Source organism: Calliopsis andreniformis, chromosome 5 (assembly GCF_051401765.1).
Source record: "Calliopsis andreniformis isolate RMS-2024a chromosome 5, iyCalAndr_principal, whole genome shotgun sequence".
In the NCBI taxonomy this organism is placed as follows: domain Eukaryota; kingdom Metazoa; phylum Arthropoda; class Insecta; order Hymenoptera; family Andrenidae; genus Calliopsis; species Calliopsis andreniformis.
In genome coordinates, this window is record NC_135066.1 from 22,020,111 (window position 1) to 22,046,317 (window position 26,207).

The 26,207-nt window shown below is 33.0% G+C and overlaps 1 protein-coding gene across 1 annotated transcript in view; it reads right to left on the reverse strand.

Annotated features, from left to right (window-relative positions):
- The window catches only part of LOC143179325 (dipeptidase 1), a 418,835-nt gene extending 397,935 nt beyond the window's left edge, over positions 1-20,900 (reverse strand). The window contains exon 1 of the mRNA XM_076378510.1: positions 20,571-20,900. Coding sequence (XP_076234625.1) covers positions 20,571-20,813 — 243 coding nt within the window. The 5' untranslated portion in view covers positions 20,814-20,900. The remainder of the gene's footprint in view (positions 1-20,570) is intronic.
- Positions 20,901-26,207: the final 5,307 nt, after the last annotated feature.

The window sequence follows — 26,207 nt, forward strand, 5'->3', positions numbered from 1 at the left end:
CGACTTTTTTTATTGATAAATATGTATTATCTACAAAATAAGATCATTGTAATCGCGGTTGTCTGAGGATTGTTCTGTATTTTGATTCCATATTTCACGAATCCGAAGGATCGCAGATTTTACGCAAGGGGTAAAATCTCTATCTGATTCATATATAAAACAAAGTTGTTCAAGATATTTCAGTATATTTATAATAGTATATTTCAAAGTTATTGAAACCTACTTGGAAAAAATTAAACTGTCTGAGAGATTGAACACCTTATTCTTTGTTTATAGTTTATATAAACAGCTTGTAGAAGAACATACAGTACGATACGATAAAAAGCAGTTTCATTCAAATGAGTTGATAGGAAAAACGCACATCTACAGGCAAAATTTAGTTTAGTTTTTGGCAAATCTCGGAAACTAATATATAAAATTTTTGGAATTAAAGAAGAGACTAAATAAATATCGAGTAATCAATACCCACCAACAAAGATTATTAAATGCCGATGTAGAATATTGGCGAGATGTTCTCAAAAGGATAATTTTATGTATTCGATACTTAACAAAACTTTTGAAAAAAGAAATTCTAAATTTAAATATTCACTTATAAGACTCCAGAAGACAATCTTACGATAAGAGAGCCAGCATTATTGGTAAAAAGAAGAGTTCAAACTAGAATTTTATTAGAAAATCCTAAAGCCTTCGTTGTACCGTGTACCGTACATAGTCTCAATTTATTACTTGGAGATATGGCTTCAACTGTTCCGGTAGCAATGTCGTACTTTGGAACAGTTCAAAGTTTATATACAATATTTTCCGGATGTTTTAAAATTCTTTTGATAGTTTCCAAATTCGTCTTAAAATAATTTACAATACTCCCACAATACTTACAATAAGCTACAATAGTCCCACCATATGATATTTCCGTCGATGATGCACACCTTTTATCTGAAATATTTTAGCGTATAATCAATGTTTTTGAAGATATTCGTCTGTAACGCTTTATAATTTCCGCCTTGTATGTATGTATGAAGCCCAGTGACATACATCGGACGAATTTTTAAATCCAATATTCCATACTGGATATCGAAAGCAAGATCCGTCACTTACGATTAGAAAAAAATTGTCATTCGCAACTACTCAACAAGCCTTAATTAAGAATGCTATGATTAATTTCCAAAGATACGTACATAGACATGTTTTAATTGCTCATAAAAAGTACGCGTAAAGATATTTTACAAAACGTCATCACTCCTAGACTCTTCCCTCAGAATTTCATAAAAATCTTTGGAAGTCTCACCAATAGCGAATTTACGCACAGGTGGTCACCTCCACAACTGAACAGAACAATTGAACACAAGCAATTAGCAGCAACTACCAAATTTGAAGCAAATCGAATAAAAGTTGTCTGAGTTATTGTCGCATTATTATAGTTATTACGTATATAGCTATATATTATATACAACAGATATTCCTTCAAATACTTGATCCAAATATTCTTAGTTTTATGTGTAAAATAATATATATTGCCCGTATTTTATTTATTGTAATTTAGCTCGAAAAGTTTGTAAGGTCTCGGCCTTTTGAAGAGTAGGTTCTACTGCTTCCTTTCAACAAATCGAAAAATGAAGATATTTGGGCAAATGAAAAGAGCGTTTCGATCGAGCTTGGACAGTTAAATCTCAGCATCTCAAGAGCGAAAGAGTAAGCATCACATTTACCTTTTCTTCTGACTTTTCACAGCTGACCGATGCGCTGAGTTCACGTATAAAATGAAATTTTTTAATAAGGAAGGGTTTTCAGCTGCCCGCCTCAAATTGTTTTATTTTTCAGATATGTTATAGAAAACCAAAAAGTAAGAGATACGCGTTTTTTTTATATTGGCCCGTTTTCAAATTTATGGGGTGAGTCTACCACTCAACGCCGATAACAATTTTTTAACTAATTTAAGATATTTCTCTTATTACATCTTATCAGACTTGATATAAATTTAATTTGTGGCATATCTGGGTGGGTGAATAATGCCCTTGTTGTTAGTCACTCTTATAACGCGGTAAACTACCTCTAATCGTTTAAATGCACATTTAAGACGTGAATCCCGCAAGAAGATTCTTAAAATCTGTACGAAACCTTGGATTCTATACTAATAAATTATTGTATGATAACAAATTTCTGGTTTTATTACGTCCGACCTTTACTGAGGAGTACACCACTCTTCATTGGTGAGCTACATTTGTCTTACTAGCAGCCGATCAAATTCAAGTAAAGACTATTTCTTGAAAATTGAATTCCAAATGATAATGATTGTTAGATACAGTCTCTCTTATTCAGAATATAATTCTCAAGAGCACAGTTACAGAACTGTAAACAATAAACATCATTAAGTATTTTATTATATGTTTTATTCTGAATTGCTTGCAGAATGTACATATACAGTTAACAAAATGATTCATTTTAAGTGTATACTGGAAATCCTATGATTCATATTAGTCGCAGAAGTGGTATTTATGATAAAAATGTTTAAAACAAAATGATTTTCTACATCAGGAGCATCGAACTATCGGTGTATTATCACACAGTGCATACTTCATCTGCGTATTCTGTTCGAAAACAAACTCTACAGGATTCTCAAAATCTCCTAATTTATTTTCTATGTATCCACTTTTATACTAAGCATACTGAAATAGATTTTGATATTTTGGTGAAGACATCTAATTGTGTAGAAGTCATTGTAATTTAATAATATTGTTCTTTAAAAGATGGTTAACGTCGTAGTCATGTAACAGTACATCGTCGGAGAACCGCCTAACATAATTCTTCCACACCCTAAATCCGTCAACATCTAGGGGCTGGATTCGTCTAGTGGTACCTTTTGGAATAGTTTGCATTGCAATTTTTTTGCCGACTTGTTTTGCATCATATACATCTTGTTCACAGTGTCCACTCCAAGAGTCTAATAATAACACACTTGTGGTTCCAGTTTCAGGAAAAAATATCACTTGCAACCAGATTTTGAAATGAGTTACAATATTAAAATAACATCCGCATTAATTATGTATATATTAATTATATATATATATATATATATATATATATATATATATATGTATATATTAATTATATTAAAAAATATCTTAATTAAGATAATTGCAAAATACTTCATTACCTGAAGTGAGTTTCCCAGACTTTGATGCAGTCACGTACACGTTTATCAGCTTGAGTAATGTTTTCTGAACTGTTGATCCAAATTGTCCGCTTACTTCCTGTAAGACCATAAAGAGGGGCGACAACAATCTTCCATCAGCAGTTACCGTTGATTGTATTGTATAACTATGTGACGTTGAAGATACAGATTGCACGACACATTCTACTTTTTTCACGCCTTCCAGTTGTAAGCTTGATCCATAATGTATTTTTAACTGAAATCCACTTCGGTCTGAACTGTATGCATTTTCTGATCCATATGTTGTGATCAGTGCCTTTACCACATTAACAGAATCTGCAGCCTTAGTTTTCAAAACTACATCATCTTCTATTGCCTTTCGTGTAACAAATTTAGTTCCTTTTCGTGAAACAATACGATTAGCTTTTTCAAAATTAGGTAACCATGTTCTGGAAACTACAAATTCGTTATTATTATTATTCTGCTCTGCATATGCTTTCAATATCCGTTCTTGAATATTTCTGCCGTGTAAGATATAGCAGATAACAATAGCCTTCTTGAAATTATTTATTACATGCGCGGAAACATTTGCTAATTTTTCTTGTTTGGTTTCTCCTCCTTCGGTCTGATTAGCCCATCGATGTCATTGCCGTTCGTAAGAAACAAGTTTAAAATTATGTTGAACTGTATTAAGTTTACGTCTTTTTTCTCCACTTTCCCAGAATGCAACAGCTCTCCGTTTATAGTCAATATCAACATCATCACGCTGTGAACAAGCTCCTGTATATGTTCCTTCAGATCAATCAACAGCTTCAACTTCACACTCTTTAAATTGATCTAGAAAATCCAATGAAGGCTCTTCCGAAATTTAAATTGGATTAAGTTCCAGTATGCTACCAAGCATAATTTTTTCTGTAGACTCCTTCAATTGAATTTCTTCCCTTGTTGTGGGAGTTTCAATCAAGTACATTGTTTGGAATGTTGCTAATAACAAATTCAACACATTTATTTGATTAATAATCATTTTTAATAACTAAAATAGCAGAATTACTTCTGTTAACATGTCAAGTACTCGGTTGTGACTAGAGAACGCGTTTTCGAGGAAGAGAATAACAACGTCTTGCCAGAAATAACGCGTAATTTGATAACGTTCCAAAAATGAAAGATATCCAGCTATGTGTATTCCATACGAACGAAAACAAGTGTCATTTCACAGGTACTTGATTCCTTCACATTTTTTTTATTTCTTACAGTATTTTAATTTCAACTTATATTTTTAACAATAACTAAATATATTTCTTTTTAAATGTTATTTTTATTGATGAAATACCTATGCAGAACTCGATTTTCAAGAAAAGATCTTTACTTGAATTTGATCGGCTGCTAGTAAGACAAATGTGGTTCACCAATCAAGGTTAGGGTATCCCTTAGTCAGAGTTGGAGGTAATAAAACCAGAAATTTATCATGCAATAATTTATTTGTACAAAATCTAAGATTTCTTACAGATTTTAAGAATCTTCTTGCAGATTTCACGTCTTAAATGTGTATTTAAACGATTAGGGGTAGTTTACCGCGTTATAAGGGTGACTGACAACAAGGACATTATTCACCCACCCAGATATGCCAGAAATTAAATTTATATCAAGTCTGATAATAAGTTTTTAACTGACTTAAGTTATTTCTCGTATTTCATCTTATTAACTTCGAGTGGTAGTCTCGCCTCATAAATATGAAAATGGGTGAATATAAAAAAACACGTATCTCCTATTTTTTGGTCCTCTATAACATATAGGAAACAAAACAATCGGAGTCGGAGACCTAAAAACCCTATCTTGTAAGTGTAAGGGAAATGTGTTGTTGTCTCAGGACTCAGGATTCAGGACCGCCGTCGCGCAGAGACATTCGCCACACATCAAGGTCTGATGCCGATTCCGTACGTTTGCCCGTGTGTGTATGTGCGTATGCGGAAACGGATGATTGAATTTTGAGAGGAACACATAGGGTCGAACCAGCCAGTTCTACGGAGTCACAGAAAATACATCATTAATCAAAGCAATCGTGTCGTTTTCTTATCCCGCTGGTCATTCCTTACGTAAATCACATTCCCAACTTGGAATCATAGAGTGATTCCATCTCGCTTTCATTAGATAGCCGCGTGTCTGTAGGTAATACTGGTCCTGTAAAAAACTGTAACAGCAGGTACCAACCTGTCAATCTCGTGAAGTCACGTGACTTCTCTACTTCTTTAATTGTGGAAGCTACAAATTCATTTATCATTTGGAGTTTATCAGAATGTTCTCACTGAATCATCCACTATATTTTCTTTCCAATACATCTGTACAAGATACATGTACTTAGTACTTAGATTACAATCATAATTATGGTACATTGTAACATAGCACCTACATGTCTAGTGTGAGCTTTTTATTTATACAAGGGATAATAATTCGACAAAATGATCACCTCTATATGAATTCAATATTTATTACATCTGTATATGTAACAATTGTTTAAATCCAATTCTTTGTTATTTTGAAAACCATATTTAATACCATTTTACATACTCACAAATTCTGTGGAAAATAAATTAATAATTAAAAATATTGATAAATTAATGTGTAAAGTTAGTAGATATTAAAATTGAATTCGTTTCAGTATAGAAAATTACATGAAGTCAGTAATAATGAATTTTAATAATGAAGGATTTGCAAATTACCCCTTTGTTTATCTCAATACACGAGATATCTAATGGTACATCGAACCGTGATTTTCTGAAACAAAGGCACCATTTTGTCTCTTCGAAGTAGTTTTTAGGAATGCTAACGGAAAGACAACGAAGGGAAAAGAGAATGACCAGCTCGATGACCAGTCACTTCAGCACCAACAGACAACGAAACATTTCAGAGCCTCGTTATCGATCTGTTGCGTCTCTTTCACCATCAATATTTCCATCATTAAAAACTGTTCTACTGGCACACATGCATCTCCTTCAAGCTTTATAAAAAAATAATGTATTTTCAATTTTTTAAAAGTCTGCTACTATACCAAACATATTTTAAATAACTAATAGGCATTTAAAATTTAATATATCTACGTATCCTCAATCTTTTAAAACTGTTCTATTCATAGAACACTCTTCGTTTAAAAGTTTAGAGCATCCTTCATTCAAATCCTTCAGTGAAACCAACCAATTTTCTAGAATGGACCTTTGATTTTTTAAGTTGCACCATCAGAGTGGTGCAGTTAAAATTTTGTTAAGAACAAGTTTACAAAAAATACTACATAGATATAAGCACACCTAGTTTGTAAAATCTCATAGTAATGATCAATAATCTATGTAATAGTATTTTTTTAGCTTTATAGTTATCTCTGTATAGTGTATAAACCCAAATGCAACATTTTATGCGCTCCATCATATTTTTTTCTTTGATTCCTTCAAATAAGATATAGATTTGTTGGATTCCGTGTGGTTGGAATTAACAACACTTTTTTAAACAAAATCGAATGAAGTTTTTATTTAAGAAAGTTGTTAGGCTAGCGTCGTCCAAAAAGCTGACTAGTCTCTGACTTGGTATAACTTTTTCTGGCTTGGTGTATTGCAAAAGTAGTGATTTTATAATTTTATAGTATAACAACAAAATAGTAAAAATTGGAAAAAAACTTTTTATTCGATAAAAAATAAAGATCACTTAATCTTTTCTTAGTTAAGCTACACATTTTTTATGCATCAATCAATACAACACTGTATTATCTTTTAAATACTATTGAAGATTACAAGTCGAAAATTAATTAGTTTAAACGTTATGATTTTGATTCCGAACGCCCATATGATGTAGGTGACCCCAATTTCGTCATGTTAATAGTTAAAACGTTGTATAGTATTTCTAAATACATATGTAGTAAAATTATTGTATGTTTTATAAAACTTAGAGTCTTATCTGATACCTATAATAAATTATTACCCATATGTTACGAGCCAAGGGCGAGTGGAGTTCGGTCGCATTGCCGAAGATTAGTCTTTTTTAGTAGAAACTACTAACAGATAAGCCCGTATCTTACAGACACGGGGGTACTACAGAAGATCGAATGGTTGACGGTGAACAGTTCGTGCATGGCTAACACAGGGAATCACAGGATCAGATAAATTTATAGATGAGCCCGTATATTATTATATGGAGGTACTGTATAGGGAGAGTTTCGAGGACAGGCCCATGTCCAAAATACTGAGGTACCTCCAAGGAGTTTGGAAACGTGAATAAGGCCGTGTTAGAAATACGGGGGTACCATTAAGGATCCAGAGGATAGGCCTGTGCATTAAATACAAGAGTACCTCTGAGATTGGTAATAAAAGCATGATATTTACGTTTTAAAGAACACACTCTGAGCAGCTAGAATATATTATTCTGGGTTTGATATAATGAGATTTGAAAGCTGACTTTTGGTTCTTGAATAAACTAATCGTAATTCAAATTTACAGTTTAATAACTGGGTTGTTAAGCAAACAATAGACAATAGACTTTTACAATTAGTAGCTATCTGAAATTGTCGCGGAGCTAAGCCACTCTCAGTTTTAACGCACCGAGAAATGCGGGAATCTCAGAGCAAAATAATGCCTAGCAGCAATTGATACGTACTGTATGGTTAACCGTTTTGTTTTGAAAGAGATTGAAGCCCGTTCTTACAATTAGTAAATCGAATAGGGTAACGTTCTACCAATATTCAAGAACTAACCCACGAAGTTTTATCTACAGTCCTTTACATACCCAAAATTTGGCTGTTAAAAATGGTGGGAACACAGGCGTTATCTAACATCTTCGTTAGGATTCACCAAGAAATTATTATATAAAACAGATGCATGCGAGGGGTCCTTACCTATGCGTCCAGTGCATTCCAGTTCTCAAGAAGGGTTAAAAAGGTTACGTAGGCGACGCATACGTAACACATAAAAACGATTTTTAATCATAGTCTAGAATAAAATAATGAAAGCCTGCAACTGACGAAATTTCCATACCCGGGGTACGCAATTTTGCCATATCATAGCGAAAAGAGTTGCTAACTTGATCAGAGACAATTTTTTTCAAAGTTTACGGGTCAAATTGAAAGTATTATCTGTCCTAGTACCAATTTGCATATAAAATAAGACTTACTAAACAGAGATATTCGTATAAGTCATATTAAACTCCTTACGCGAACATGTTGCGTTTAGCATATTGTAATTTTTGGTCGAAACATTGTAAAACGAAACCCATTCTCTCTACAAATCTTACACTGGTGTTAACTTACGATTTTAATTATAAGTTAATGAATTTCTCATGGGTGGGGAATTTGAGAGCCGTGTCGAAATTGGGGTCACCTACTGTGCTCCGTTGAAGAGATGATTCCCGAAAGGTATGCAGGTCTAATTGGTCAGAATGGAAGAGGAGATCCCCAGTCTCACATATATTTTCGGTTCTCGCATACGATTCGCCATGGCAGCCACACACACAATGTAGGCCCAGAAACCCTTCTTGCCCATGTGCCATCCCGGAGATCATCTCTTGAGTGGAACACAGTACCTTACTTGAAATATTGCGCGCTGGTTTAAATTTGGCAATCTTCCCCTAAGTACAGATTACGACTGAAACTGAAGTTAATTATGTACCCTATATAACGAATATTCATAAAAAATGTAAGAGTTATGCTACCGGAAGACCACCATTTCGATACAATCATCTAGCGATAAAATAAGTACCTATTGCGTAGTGGCGAACATTCATCTTTTATATTACAGCACCGATAATTTCGGATACTGTGCAGAGATGTGAAGAAGTTCAGCGAAAGGAATACGGACGTAATTGGCTTTGGTTAATTTTCTTTCTATGATCCACTCTTGTTAGAATTTAATATATATTATTGTATATATTATTATATATACACATATATAATACATAATGTATATGTGAGTACATTTACGAGATTAGGAAACACATACAGGACCATGCAAAGTCAACGAAATACCTCTTTTGTCCTATGTACATCGTCCCACTAGATTTCTCATCACCGTACTGTTTACTGTGATATGTACAGCTGGGAAGAAGTCATACAAAAGAAAGAGGGATCTGATTAGTCATAGTGGAATAGGATACGTCTCGTTTCACACACTTGTTTGGCTGTAGTATATTATTGAGCGAAGCGGTAGCACACATTAATTTCATCAAATAATTCCACTTCTCCCTGTTGTTTCGCGTTCCGTGGGACTTCTTTCAGTACTACTCGATACGTAATCGCGAATGAAATAGAATATTCATGTTTGTTAATTGCATCATTTTATTTAGACCCATTCTGATATTGTTGGTTTCGCGATTTAGTATTAAAATTCATTTTCTGTAACCAACTATTCAATTGTTTCTACTTTAACACTTGCATGGCAAATGCCGAGTCCATTTGGACCCAATATGTGCCCTGCACATTGTCAAAACTAAAATCATCCGCCGTTCGAGGGTTAAATTTATACAACTAAATAAAAAATTGAAAAAAAAAATTAACCGCTTGTTGAGTTCTATTATATCGTCATACAGAGAAAATGAAAATTCTTTTGTAAGAAGACATTTCCACATGCTTTTCATTATTTTTCTAAGTAATGAATATAATATAACTGTTCTTAAGTACAGTTTCATTATTATAGAAGAATATTTTCCACAAAATATTTATTTATTTAAGCAAAATCTTATTTGTTTCAAAATCATAACATGCTTCAGATTTTTGAATAACAGTGCATGTCAAACGTATTATAAATGATGAGTGAACGTTTAAAGGTTTTAGTTCCTAAAGTATCAAGAATAAATTTACATATGTTACATTTATGATTATATTACAGTTTGATTTTCGAAAGAAGACACCTGAGCTGGGAGCGGCTTATTTGCGATGTTGCCGCGTTCCGACTCATTTCTGGTACTCACTTCTCCCACGCGGTACATTTCTCTACTCTTTGCGACTTAACCAATATTCTTCGATAACTGAGTGATGGAGTCCCAGACCTATTCCTTGTCTTTGTCGATTCTTAATCTTACTCTGTCTAAATGGGTTTGACTAATGTCGTTGTCATAGTAACTGTATAGGGTACCGAATTCTATTGGGTAAAGCGGAAAATACACATCGCACAGAATGAATGGCGGACAGCTGAGTCAGTATACCTCTGTACGACGATGCATATTATGTTCTTTCATCCGGCAAATATAAATGTATTAAGATTCCGATATGAAACTTATTTGAATAGTACATAACAGTTAAATGTAAAAAATATAACTATGAAAAGTTATAGTTAGGTTAGTTTTAGTTATTGGTTTACATTAACGTAAAAAAATTAAATAGAAATAACCGAACATCTTAGTTAATAACACATTTTAGTCATTACAGATACAAAGATCTTGTTCTCCAAAATTGTCATTTCATCATAGGCGCTCCCTTATTTCTTTTCTTTAATTTGTACAGAATAAACCTGAAGTAGTAAAAGTATTATTAGTTCTCCTTCAAGACAAATGATACAGCAGTAATGTATTGACACCAGGCCATAATAACACAGTCCACACTGTACGTTTAGCTAGGCCGCAATACCACGTCACCTTTAACAATTCATTATGATACCAATTTTAGCAATACTACTCTAGAGAGAAACTAATTTTCGTTTAAAAACAATAAAAAATGTAGGTGCCACTTCCTTTCAATATAAAAGGGAAATAATTTCGAGTTATTGATACATATGATGCGAAGTATGCAAAGGAATCTATTTTATTGGGACAATGAGAGAGAAATACACTTGCTCTCAAAGATAGAATAGATCCACCGAACTAGGGGCCAATCATTCGCCACGCCTGAAGTGTCTTCTTTCGAAAATCAAAGGAATACGATTCGAACTTAGACTTTCGACTAGAATAGATTAGACCAGTGATTCTTAACCGGTGTTCGTGAAACACTGGTTCTCTGTGCACTTAGAGAAAGTGTTCTGCCAAAATTTGAAAATACGTGAAAAATTAAAACAGTTATTAAGACAAAAAAATAACGGAAAAGCAAAAGCAATTGTTTTTAGTTTTATCGTCTTTACTTGTACTTATGTGCTTATGTTGGCTTTTATTGATTTCTATAATGTATGGGCGAAGCCTGTGTGCAAACAGTTGAATGACAACAATCGAAGTGTACGGACGTGTTTTTTATTAAAAATAATTATTCGACACTGCAAAGTGGACAAATTTCTAAAACGAAAATATGATTCTGACGCTGATAGTGCTAGTGCAAGTACAAGCAATATCAATAATAATATAATAAAAAAGAGAATTATACATATGTCGGATGATACTGTGAAAACAGTTATTGATAAGCCACTGATGACAGCGGTATAACTCACGTATATAAAATAATAATGCGTTCGTTTCATTTTTATGCTGTAGACAACTCATCGAAAGCTCAGTAGGACAGGATATTTTTGACTCCATTTCGTCATATTTAGGTTTTGATATAACGTGGGACCAATGTATAGGAATCTGTAGTGATGGTACTCCTTCAATGGTTAGTTCTATTAAAAGATTTATTACTTTTGCGAAGAAGAAAAATCCTAATATCATATTTACACACTGTTTTTCACACCGAGAATCACTTGTCTCAAAAACATTAACTACGGCATTAAAATCCGTATTAGACCAAATTGTAAATATGGTAAACAACATCAAATCGCGACCGTTACAAACACGCCTATTTGAAACCCCCTGTGCATGTATGGAAGCTAAGCATAAATTTTTACTTTTACATATTAAGGTGAGGTGGTTCTTGCGAGATAAAGTGCTCAACCAAATTTTGGAACTTAAGGGTGAATTGTCAACACTTTCCCGAAACGAAGGGAACGATATTTTTAAAACTTTTCTTACAAACGATATTTGATGTACTGAAATGGCATATTTAGCTGATATTTTCAATTATTTAAGTAACGCGAATACTGGTATGCAAAGTAAAAACGAAAATATTCTAACATCCATTGACAAAGTCAACATTAAAAAAAAAAAAAAAATACTACTTTGAAGAACGCGTATAATTCAAAAAAGGACAGTGAACATGTTTTTTTCAGTCCAAACTAACAAAATCAATGAAATAATTTCTATTATAACACAACATTTAGCAGTATTAGAAGAAAAAATTGCGAAATACTTTCCTGCATATATCGAAATTTATCTCAATATCGAAAATTATGATTGGATACAAAATCCATTCTCTGCAGTCAACACATCAAATTATAAGTTTTCGATGTAAGAAGAAAAATTCGTTACGTTGTCAACAGAACGTCCGCTCAAAATGAAATCTTCCGAAATAACAGTTGAAGAATTTTAGAGTTCTGTTCAGACCGAGTTTAAAACTATTTCTGAAAAAGCGATTAAAATTTTGTTACAATTTTCAAAATCGTACTTATGCGAGCTTGGTTTTTCAACATTAACGAACATTAAGGCAAAGAAACGTGAAAGACTGACAAATATGGAAGTGGAAATGAGAACAGCTAGTTCACACATAAGACCAGATATTGAAAACGTTTGTAAAAGTCATCAGGCCCAAATATGCTATTAAAAAAATTGTGACAATTTTTTCTTTTCTTAATTTCACTTACTGATTGTTATTTGCTATTGACTGATATGTAAACTGTTATGTACCTAATTTTTATTTTTTATGCAATATATATGTATATGTATGGTTTTAGTTGACGACTATGTTCTGCAAAAACCTTGTAAAATTGTAAGTAAGACCTTTACGGTTTACGGAAAATATTTCAACGCATTATTGACATAAACCCGTCCCTATATTTCTTGTGCAATGGCAGTGATTCTTCAGTCGGGTACTTCTGATAACTATAAAAAAGTTGTCTGACTGCTTAATAAGTTCCATAGTATTTGTTACAAAACCTATTGTTATGCGTTAATTATGTATTACGATGGTTATAAAGCTTCTACAATTTTTTATAACATATGCATGTAAATATTTCATCGTACTTGAATGTGTCTCGACATATGTATTATATATAGACACTACTATTTAACAATGTTACAATACATAATAATTAAGGGAAACAATTCTGACCCGGACGTCGCGGTGTTGCCTGTCAACTGGTTGCATTTCTTTCACAGTTAAGCTTACGTTATCTCCACCAATGCTTCCATGTACTATTTTTTTATATTTTATTATTCTATCAAACTAATAACTCATTTTATTTTTTGAATGAATGTTATTATAACACAAATGTAGAAAACAGGGACTCATACTTTCACATATTACTGAAAGATTTACTTATCTATCATGATTGATATCTCATCTTGTGCATAAAATTTTAGTTTCTTTCGTTGAATATGGTTTACAAACCTGGTTTCGATAATTATTACATATAATACGATTAATAATGATAATAATATTTATTATCATTCCCTATTTATACTAGTTTTTATGTCTGCTTTCTTATTTATTTTCCTTCCATTTATTTCTATCTCAACTGCTACGTGTTTATGAATAGCAATGTCATTATTTTCAAATTATACCATTCGCCTTTCAATATTGTTTGCGGCTAATTTCCTTCCTAGCTGTTTCCAAAATGTTTTCCTCCATGATTTCAAACAAAAAAGGAAACATCCTAAAGTGTAAATGTCCGATTTTGTTAAAATATAATTTAATAGTAATCTACTACAAATGATAAAATTAAATATCGACTGAGTACGTCATAAACAATTCTCATATTAAGTTTTTTAATCGAGGTCCAGTAAACAGTATTGTGAGAATGTTAGGTCATTTTACAAATATGCGAAACGTGAGAAAAACGCAATAAACTATACATAAAAAAGAATGATAAAAATTCAGAAGCACTGTGCACAGGTACCTTCTCGATGTAATGCACTAAAAGATACCTTAAACTGATTGTGAATGACTAGAGGTACAAAGAACTGAGAAGTTAAAAAAGGTTCCACAGAACTGAGAAGGTAAAAAAGGTTCCACAGAACTGAGAAGCTAGATACTCCCTGGTATTGAACAGAGCTAATTAAGCGCTTTCAAAGAACCCTTCCAAGATATTAACTATGCAACTCTACGAAAGTCTACAAATCTCATCGAATCTCTCAAATGCAAAGTGGAAGCACAGTAAAACCTCAAATAACAGAGTTCCAATTATTCTTATTACGCTTCTTAATTCAAAGTTACAATGACAGCCAAAAGAAAATTTAACTGGCGAGCTACACGAAAAAATGTAATAATTATGAAATAAAATATCTAGTATAAAAGTAATTAACATTCATATATGTATGTGCCTAAACAATTTGGAACTGTCTTTTGTCCACCATTGTATTATGTCTACTTGGTATACTATCAATCAGAGCACAGTTCTTCGATTAAGACTTAAGCTAATTGTAAGATGTATCTAAATTTAATAATCCACTAAAAGTGATTAATGTAGGTATCAGAATGTTGCTGGTTAAGTAAACCAAGGTCCTACTATATTTCCAAATTTGTACGTGATACAGTATTGTTGCGATAAAAGCTCGCTCCTCGGAACCAGTTAGGAGTCTAAAGAGTATAGAAAACTCGTTTTTAAAATCAGCCTTCGTTCTAGCAACTTGAGTTTAAATTCTAAAATCATATATCGCAATCATGTCAGTAGCAAGCGACATGAAAGGCGCTGCTATTTTCAGCCTTATTTGTGAAGAATAGGGATGATTTATTTACTACTGTAACATTTTCCAGCTCACTTTCATTTTCTCTTAGCTCCTCTCTTTCCTCCGTTCTTTCCCCCGCTCGTGTGCGCTCGCTGAAATCCTAAAATATGGCGAGGAAACGAGAAACTGGGCCAAATCGATACCGGCCAGATATACGCGCAGTAAAACTTCGAACTTAAAGTATGCACGGGTCGAATCAATTTTCGGCAACCGAAAACCCATAATAGCTACTGGAAGCCAAGCCGAATCTGCAGAAACTCAAATGAACTAGGCTGAAACTCACGGATTCTGATGCTTTCCACTGGATGAACGAGCTTCGATGACTGCTCTTGAATTGGTACGTGAGATAAAGGCAGTGTTATTAGAGTGACTTCCATTAATATTTGAACACTAGAATAATTCGAACTTTAAAGCTTTATAATGTTACGGACCCAGGGCGAAGGTCTTTAACTATTGCAGACGAACCGACGTATAGCTAACTTGATTTTTAAACAATAATAAGAGTGTGGAGAAACCGATGTATGGCTAATGCTGGTATCCACTGTGGGATAGGATAATAATTCGAGTACACTTCGAGCGGTAAAAGTGTCTTTTTTGTGAGATCATCTTTTCTGGAGGATCGCATTTGAGTTGAAGAAATTAAACTGTGATAACTTAATTAAAATGTATATATTGTTACAATAAAAGGTCTTTACAAGTTTTTGGTGTGCATGTGTCGCTATGCTAAGTCTGATTCCCTCGGTTTTAACGCAACGAGCGTGGCGAGGTACTCAAAAGAATATGTAGGTGTACATGCTGATTTGATATATCCTTTATAAGTGAAATTGGTGTCCTTTCAACTTTTCCTTGCTTTGAAATACACATTGATTTATGTATACCAAAATGTATACTAAAGCATACAGGGCGAATTTCAAGCAAATCGACAAACATGTGAACATTAAGAAATTTGTCAAGTGCATGTCTTATTTGAAAAATATATAAACCAATAACCAGCATGCACCACCTTTTCCCACGCGATTTTTATTATTTTTAAATGAAAGCTTGAGTTCAAGTTACTTTTCAATTCAAGCCACTTGAATGCAAGTAACTTGACTAATTTGAACGAGACTTGAGATTCATGACTGTGGGCCACTCATTCATGGAGCCGGAATATCTCTGGGCCTAGTAGAACCTTAAAGAGGACAGCACACTGTACAGACAAAAAGTAGGCCAGTCTTTTACGCAATATAAAATAGCGTATAACTAAAGAACTATACGTTTCTGGACATATGTGCACATAAACTTTCTGCATTGTCTCTACGTACGTAGAGTCTAACCTCTAAAAATATCCCACATATTTGGAAACACCCTATGTACATATATCTATATATTATTATACAGGGTGAGGCAAAAACTTTGTCCACCAGAAATATCTTCGTTGTCTATGTAGCTAATTGTAATTTTATTGTTTTATTAGTTAGATCCTGTACAAAGGAACATGCTTTTATACATACAGGGACAGATTCCGATTTTTATGAAACTTGCCATGTTCGTAGAGTAGCTGAGAGTACTCGATACGTATTTTTTATCAGCTGCTACTGATGTTGAAAAGGTAAAAACTGCCGCTTAGCTAGAAATGAAAAACATGTGTGATCTACCGTCTCAATATTTATGTAGTGTAAAAAAATAGTTTGAAATTTTTGAACGATAAATTTACTTGTACTTGGTTTAATAAACATACAAAAAGTGACATATTTCTTATCATTTGTCGAATAAAGTGTTAGTTAATCCTTTTGTAGTCTATGGTTAGGTCTACGACACCCCTTAAAAAAGTATACGAAAAAATTAATTGATATTTTACTCGGTAAAAGTGTACCACTTTTAATATATGTTGGATTTAATGGATTCGTCATCGAATTTAAACTTTTTTTCTACACTCAACAAATTTTTAGATATTAGATCAAATATGTTTTCCATGTCCAACTATGCGGAATGGGGGCGGTTCTCACCTCCTTTAACCTTTACAAGTTATCATTAGGATAGTCCTGATTTTGCTTTTATGTATATAACAAAATATGTGACAAAACTGATCTATTTTACGATACTACTTTGAATAATCTAAACAAGTAGTCAGAATATCTAAACAAGTAGTGTTATTAGTCGTTACGTTTGCCTACATGTAGGCTGAAATTTTATCCATGGTAGCTTAAACGTTACCATGGATAATAGCCGATAAAGAAATTACATATCGAATATTCTTGGCTGCTCTACAAAACTTATCAAGTTTGATTAAAATTAGGGAAGTTGTATAAGAATTAAACGTAAAGTCCTATAAATAATATAAATACAAATAATAAATATTTCATTTTTAAAGGACGAGATAAAATGTATATTTATACTTTTTTTTTAAATTTTTACAGTAATTTCTTATCTGTCTATTAATTTCCTAATCCTTCTTTCATAACAATAAATACTTGCTGGCAAATTACAGTACTAATTGCATTACTTATGGAATAGTCTGCAACTTCTTGGATATTTTTCAATAGTTTCCTGTTGTATATAAATTGACAATTCTGAAGTATTTCATTGTTCCTGAAAGAATCATATACCTACAACATTAAAACCCCTTGGAATTATTGAATATTCTGTTATCAGGATCTAGGTTAGTTTGATGAAACACAAATACGGGACATTTAAATGTTCAACGTATGTGATGAGATACATCAATAATTTCACTTTGTTTCAGTTTCTTCTCTTTTTATGAAACAATTGAAAAGGAGATTGCAAATAATTGTGCTGATTACTTCGAAAAATAAATATTGCTTTGATAATACCTGTACAATGCACTTCGTACGGTTCTATTTCTCTCCGCTGTGCGGTTTCTGTTTCAATGAAAGCTCCTTCGCTTTTCAAATTTTGTGGCTGTGCATGCGCGCAGCCGACTTTCTTTGATCCCCGCTTCAGCGAGCATTACTACTCCTGCGCTTCGTTGCATCTAAAATTAACGATGTCCACATATTTCTTTGACCTCGGGAATATTAACGTGGTTGCACTTCGTACTGCGCATTTTTACATTAAACTATTCCTACTGTTATACATTTCCTCTGTATCTGTTTGCCTTCTTCAAGTGCATTTCGAGTCAAGTTCTAGCGACCTAACTGGCAATGAAGAACTGTTGTATTTTGGAGTGCGAAGCACTAACTAATTATGATTAAAGATAAGGAGTTACTCGCTTCAGTTGAGTCAAAAGAATCGACTGTTTATTTTCTTTATCTTTTGTTAATACGAAAATTCTAGAGTATTCTGTTAAAAGAATTTTTAAGAAATTGCAAATATGAGTAAAGTTGTACAAGTTTGAAGTTCGGTATTTAAGTACTAAAATCACCTAAAGGTGCAATACAGTAGAGGGCTGGCAATGAGTGTTTCTCTTGAAACAATGTTTTTGATAATGGTTTATATGATTTCTCATAAATTATTGTGGTGGCTAGTTTCAAATTATACAAGTATACATCTTCTGTATCCATCTCTTTACCGTCCCAACCAGAATAATTATAAAAGAATCAACAATATTTCCATACCTTACAATAGATTCAACAAAAAAACTATTGATTTACCCTTTCTTCCTCAAACTATATTTAACAAACATAGAGAAATATTTATATTTTGAGCATTTTGTATGTCAAATATGTGTTCCATGAAAGTATTTTAACATTTTCAAAAGAGTAAAGTCTTCCTTGAAGAAAATAAACGTAACTACATCAATTGTAAGGACAAATTTTTGGAAATAACTACACACTAATACGTCTATCTTAGTCAATATTTGTTACTATTTCATGTAACGGTGTAAAATTATCAGTGATGTTTTAATAAACAAATTCTATTTTTCGGACTCCTTCAAGCAAATATCTCCTTAAGAGGAAACACTAGACTACATATATTTCTATTCTGTCAATGCTATTTCTTCATTTCTTTAGCTACACTTTTAGGGAAAACTATTTATAACGTAACGGTAAAATTTGTATTCACAGTAGAATAGAACAACTAACTTTCGTCCAGAACATCGTCTGCGTGGATGTTGTGGATTGACTGAAACTCTGGTTATTGTTTTAAAAATAGCATAGATATAGTAAAAGCGTGATTAAAATTTTCATCAATGTGAAGTTTCAATCAAACACTTAACTTATGGACTCTATATACGTCGGAATATATTACATTTTCTGTTTTGTCACCTTGTGGTGTCAAAATATATTGATTTTCACAGTTTGCAGCTCTAGATAAACCAACATTTAATTAGTCGTGAGAAAAACAATGAAGAGTAACATTCGCATCTATCATCAATCTTTCGCATAATTTCCTGACAAGCCAGTCTCGTATGTATATAAACGACCTGCCATCGTGTTAAGTACAAGACTTTAACCTATATCTTAATGAGAAGCTTTTCTGGGATTCTAATCGCTTTTAGAAAGTTGTTGCGAATCGTAACATAACGTTCTCGAATTAGCTAAACTGAAATGGTTCATACTGCTGGCATCAGAGTGTCGAACAAACTTTCCTGCTGAATCATCAGTGGCTTAAAGTTTCCCTTCTCGGCGCTAATTAACTTCCTTCTCTGGTAGAAACGAGAAATTTCATTTCGAACATAACAATAACTATAAATATTAAAATCGAGAAACGCGGAATTGCGAACTCTGATGATTTTATTAAATAATTAAAGAAACCTACATGCACCTCAAGTTGAGATTAAATTTCATTAGTGCGCGCGCATTGAGAACTATATATAATACAAATCTAATTTTGTAAGATTAAAGTGAGAGACCCGATCAATTTATTCCTCTTCTTCCTTTCATACGACTTTTTATTATGCTGTTTCATATAGTAATACTAATAATTTGAAATTATTCTTTGAAACACTACAATTTTTAGAAACTGCAGTGATGTTATAATTATTGATGTTTTGTAATTTACATACATTAAGGCAAATCCTCATGTATGTTATCTCTCTGTAGTCATGGCGCACTAAGACATAAATATCCTTTTGATCAGAATTGTTTTGTAGGGAACAATACGACACTTAGCAATTAAAGTTTATTCTGTGAAATGTATAATTTTTTGTTACTATGATGGAACTTTTTTATTTTTATAGGAAATAAAGTCTTTTAGCTTAATATTATCGCAATCTATAATCTTTAGTAGTAATAGTAGATCCGTCGCAAAAATGAGCTAGGTGATCTACTAGTTATAATAAAACTTCGAATAAGTCATATGAAGTTTATCTCCTTTCTTTAATAACTCCTTCTGCAATACATAAAAATTTATTTCACACATTTCTGATCCACAAGAAAATAATTATCATATTGTATTGCTGATTGTGTAACTAAATTATTATGTGTACTCTGCATAGCCCGAATTACACCCAGACTGGAAAAAATGTTTTCTTGGGCATAGTCCGCCTTAAGATCGCAAAGTATTAAAACGTTAAATTCAAACGATTAAAACAGCAATTACTGAAAAACAACTCAACCCGTTAGGTAAGATTTCTTAAGTCTCTATATATTTGTATTAAAAATTTTGTTAAACTCCTAAATCCCAACATATCATTCTAGAGACAGGTCGCGAATTAGTGAAATACAGTGAAAGTAAAATAATTGTGAAAGTGTTTGTGCTTTTTAAATTCAGAGTGAGAAATAAAAATGAATAATAGAGATCATTGGGACAGCAGAATGAAGTTGCATACCTGAGAGTAGGTATCCTCCTGATAGGGAGCCCTGCGGTGACAGTCATCATAGCACCTTGCGTCATATCCGCTCGGTGGTCGTGGATACGGATCCTGCACTGCGGCCGCAGCTGCACAGCAGTCTGGTATTTGTGCCTGGTAGCTTTCATATGGACACTTGTCAGGCTGGCTACCAGTTCGCGAAGCCTGGTGCACTCGCTCCTGGGGTCCGGTCCCGTAACCAGTACCTCCAGAATGATGCATTGTCCTCCAGTCGATCCACTAGTCACTGATCGATCACTGCATCTTTCTGCCGTTCATGCGATCTACGACCACCGTCACATGCCTCGTCTTTATCGCGGCTCGCCCCTTGTCAGGGACCATCATCACTTTTATCGCGTCTTAGCTGCACCAGTTGCCGTTATCCTGCGCCTAAGGTCAACCTACATGGGCGTAGAGTGAGACAGGGTGAAACTGTCCCACCCTACATCTAACAACGTGCATATGTACACAGGGTGTAACATGTATACGTTCCAATATTTTAAGGGGTGGTAGGAAACCTCAAATACATCACACTTTTGATATATATATATATATATATATTTTGATATATTTTTAGTGATCTAGGGTAGACCGCACTTTGTGACCCAAAGTTGTTACTTTTAAGGTTCATGAAATACTCTTCCCTTACTGGATGAGATGGGATAAAATTGTCCCACCCTGATATCTAACTACGTACGTCCATACAATGTTACTGAACAGTCTGGAGTATACTGTGACTTCACTACAAATGATGTTGTGTTTCAAGTAAATAGCTCTAATATTGAGAATATTATGTACGTACATATAACAATATTGTCGTTGTAAGAAAAACCTATTTACTTACAATTAAAAGTAAAAGTTGAAATTACAGTACATTTTGTTTTTCTTTTTTTAGAAAAATATTTTTTCGTAATAAAATTATTCTTTTGTTTTCATAATTACACACTACGGTTTCAATGTTGTGTTGTGAGAATTAAGTTTTTAATTGCTTGTAAGATATGAAGATAAAATCAATTGAATAATTGATTGCTAAAATTGAACTATGAAATCACATTACAATATTTGAAGTTTTCGAGAAAATACAATTCTTAACAATCTTAAATCATATTTGTGTAATACTATTTTAGTGTAAAAGTGCAATAGCTCTGACGAAATAACTGTCTATGTAAGAAGATGTATTTTTTTCAATAATGAAGGATACTCCAAACTTTTGAGTAACAGTGTATAATAATATACCGAAAGTTATGTCTTGTGGTTGCGAATGGAGAATATTTATCCAGTTTATGAACTACAATGATTTCTTCGTATAGACATACAGACTTCTGACAAGTTCATATTGTAATGTAGTGTCAGAAGGGACCCAGTTTTGACGATGAATTCAACTTGTATACTGGTAGCACGTTATGGTCTTCTTATAGTGAGTATCCCAGTGACCTTATAAGAAGACATAAAGTACAGTAATTTATTCGAAGAACGATGTAGAGAAAAAATCGAGCAAACGAGAAAAATGTTTTGATAAGATGTTGGGTATATGAGATTTGAAGATGCGAAGACTTCTTGCACTGCCATTGTCAGTTACAGTTTAGCTTTATGAACTACAGTGTAGAATTGTCACTATAAACTCGTTAATAAGTTTATAGTCGGGAACACTTTCCTTGGATCGATTATACATATAAGTTGTGTATGTATTGTATACAAGTATACATATAACGTGTGAATATAGTAACGAAATTGTATTGAGACAGTATTCTATCAGAATATTCAAGTAAAAGAGAATGTAGGGAAGAAATAAGAGAGAAATAAGATTTTGACTGCAAGAGAATTAAAGATTCAAAAGAGACTTCTTTCAATGTTCAATAAGAATCTATATGTATAATGTATAAGTACCTACACCTACATAGGAATCTGTGACTGCAACTCCAATTCACCTCAGGTTATTCGTTCGAGACCATCGTTTTTCTGTCATATTTCTTACAAAAATGTTCCCGAAATGTTTTTCATTTCTGAGATCCTCCTGGTGAAGTGAGATCGATAGGTAAGAGCTTGATTTGTTAAATTGAACGATTGAAAAATTTCCTGGAAGAAAGAAAGTCTGCATATACCTTGAAAGATATCGCTACCTATTTCGGTACATGTAACAAAAAGGACGCGTGTTTCAGCCAACGCTATTGAACGTGCTCGGAACTTTAAGGCAATTACTGTTTTAAATTGTTACTCAATTATAGTCTCCAGAAACACTTATACATCGCTAAATTTTAGTTCTCAAATTCAATAGGAGAGAATGAAATGTATTATAATTGGATATAACAATGGGATAAAGAAATTACGTTTTTTGTTCTTAAAATATTAGATGTACAAATTAATTCCTGACCAGTTTTGCAAAATTCAATATTTATGTATAGAAAATTAAGAATAACTTTAATATTCAAAAAGGTCTTCATTGCTATTAATAATTGAATTTCATTTACTTATATTCTTCACGGTTGATACTTGAAAATTGCAAAAGGACAATGTTAAGTATCTACGGTGTTAATTGACTTAAACAGCGTGCAATAAGATCCATATTAGATGTTTTCAAATATGTGCAACATTTTTGGAGGATACGTTTTAGACGCAAAGACAATGAAAAAAGTTCATGTGCACATATATCCGGAAACGTTCAGTTACGTTCTTACTTAAAAGCTATTTTATATTGCATACGGTGTGATACTTTCTTTATGATCCATGATTGTGTACCACTCATTCATGCGGCCAGAATATTTTTGGGTCTAGTAGGAGCTTAAACGGGATAGCACACCGTGAAGTCAAGTAATAGACTAGCGTTCTCGGTAATATTAAATATTAAGGAACTGGTATAACTAAAGAACTATGCGTTTCCGAGCATATATGCACATGAACTTTTCTCATTGTCTTTATGTCTAGAATCTATCCTCAAAAAGTGTTCCACATATTTAAAAAAACTCTGTTTGGATAAAAGTAAAAATGATATAAATGGACTCGTCTTAACGAGATTTTTCCAATGATACATAGATTTTACTGAACGCTCTTTGGGTCAGTTTACATTTTAGACACTTAACATTATTCTTTAAAGTAGAAATATTTTTGGTTTACCATATTTTGGACTGGTTTACTATATTTTGATCACTCTCTGTTTTCAAGACTATATCTGAAGCTATAAAATAAAAATCTTTAACAAATGTTGACTGGTTCAAAGAAGAGTTCTCCTTTATAAACGAGAATATAATAAAATGCAAGGCCATAATACAAAATTTGTGTTCTAAACGATATATGATTTATGCTGATTTACCTTGCAACCACAGGTGTTAAACTCGATTCTTCCGAAAATAGTTCCCCATAAAAAAAAAATGATTTTGAATTAAATCACTCCTTCCTTATTTATGTGACGCTTCCTGCTGCAATTGAGCATAAAAATTTGTTATAACTGAAATCACATATCGCAAAAACTAAGAATTTTAAGATCGATTCCCTCAAAAGTAGAGCCTTATATAGAAAGACATTATTTCTTAATGAACTATTTCTTTCCTGTTTCCATGAAAACTCTTTCTGCTATAAATTGTGGCTAAAGTCTAGTAATTTCATCATTTTGTATGCGGATAGATTGAAAATCTGCAATTGGTAGTTTTGGAACGATATAGGGATTAACGAGTACATACCACGTAAGGTAGCTTGAAGAATCGGAAAGGGGAAGTTATTTTTGGACATAAAACGCGTCGTCTCTTTGGAAACTCTGGTATATGAATTCTAAACAATTAAACTGAATGTGATACTGTAAGTTCAAGGAAAACAGATAGTTCCCTAAATTGCTATACTTATAATGATTGAGTTTGCGAAGCCTTTACGTTCATAACTCCAATATTTGAAAAAATCTACTGTACTATAAGTACATTAAATAAGTAAGGATCCCCTTTATATTCACTTATTTCATTTTCTGCTCTTTCTTGCGTGTATTCTAATACCAGATCACAAGCTTTCTCATGAAGGAGACCCCTCTAGAGTTCTCCATTTATCAGAACTCTTAGACTCTATCGTGCTCTCAAAAGGAAGTAGAAAGTTGGCGTAGAGGAATAGAACGAGCAAACAAAGGGAGGACGAAAGCAGTAGTAAAGTGAACCAGGAAGTTCAGATAATTCGCCGGTATGATTTCTTTGGCGAAGGAAATCTCACTGTTTTATTCATTGACGTAGTCACAGTGGTGAAATACGATTGGTCGGTTTCAGTCGGTGAACGGGGTTGTCCTATGGACACTCGATTAACGAAGAGAATCTTGTTTTCATTTCATTATCTTGAAGCCTGTACCAGAGATGAATTGTTTTCTGCCAGTCAAGTCGACCTCTCCATTCCTCTCTTAGCTTCAGCCTGTCACCTACTTTGTCTTCCAGCGTTAATCGAAACGCCGCCTCGTTAATTTATCTGTCATTCATTCTTCTCTGCATGAGCTGCTTCCCTTGGTTTGGCATCTGCGAAACCGATTCAAACTTCGAGATGTAACGTGTGTTTCGAATTTAAACATACAAATTGTAGATCGCATAATTGCTTTTCTACTTGGTAATTTAATTAATCTTTAAATTTTACTAATACAATATTTTATAGTTTTATTTTGAGTAATACGGGTACTTCATACATAACCTAGCTTCGATATAAGCTTGACACTTACATATGTATGTGTCACTTTACACCAACTCGATCACCTTTGTATCTCGATTTCAAAGATTTTGATGATATTGAAATATGATGTAGCCTGTGTACAATTGAGGAGGAGCGGTTAAATCGTTATTTTGATAATTTCAAAATTATTAAAGAAATACGAGCTCCAAAGTGTACAGTTTTTGTCGGTCTTCACGTTTAAATTTATATCCCCGAAACTACTAGAGATACAAAATTCAGCTTCTTTTCTATTAATCTTAAAGGATATACATATCTAAATAATTTTTTTTGTATTTCAAAAAAGATTTTTCAATACAAAAAAAAAATTAAAGTATTAACGTTTTGTAAATTTGAACCCCTGTTCACAAGTCAAAAAAATTTGAAAAGGTGTGACCGTATTCTCTGGTCTTTCCCCATTCAATTCTAATTTTTTAATTTGCGGATGCTCAAAAACTACAAATGAGGCACGCCGGTAAACTTAACAGTGTAATTTACACTGTCAGCACCTATCTAAATCCGAGCACACCGCGATATTTGTTGGCGTACCCTACTTACAGTTTTTGAGCGTCAGCGAACTAAAAAATTGAAATGGAATGAGGCAAAACCAAAGGATACTAATATTTTTTTTAAATATTTTTGATATGTGAACCAGGACTCAAATTTGCAGAACAAGAATATTTTTAATTTTTGTTGGTATTGAAAAAATCTAAAAGGATTTATTCAGGTATGTACATTCTTTAATATTAACAGAAAAACCTGAATTTTGTATGTTCAGTAGTTTCGGAGATATAAATTCAAATGTGAAGGCAGTGTCGTAAAAGTCAGCAAAAAACTGAACATTTTGGAGCCTTGTATTTCTTAAATAATTTTGAATGTATCAAAATAATGATTGAATCCCACTCCCCTAAATGTACATGAGCTGCGTCATATTTCAATATCATCAAAATCTGA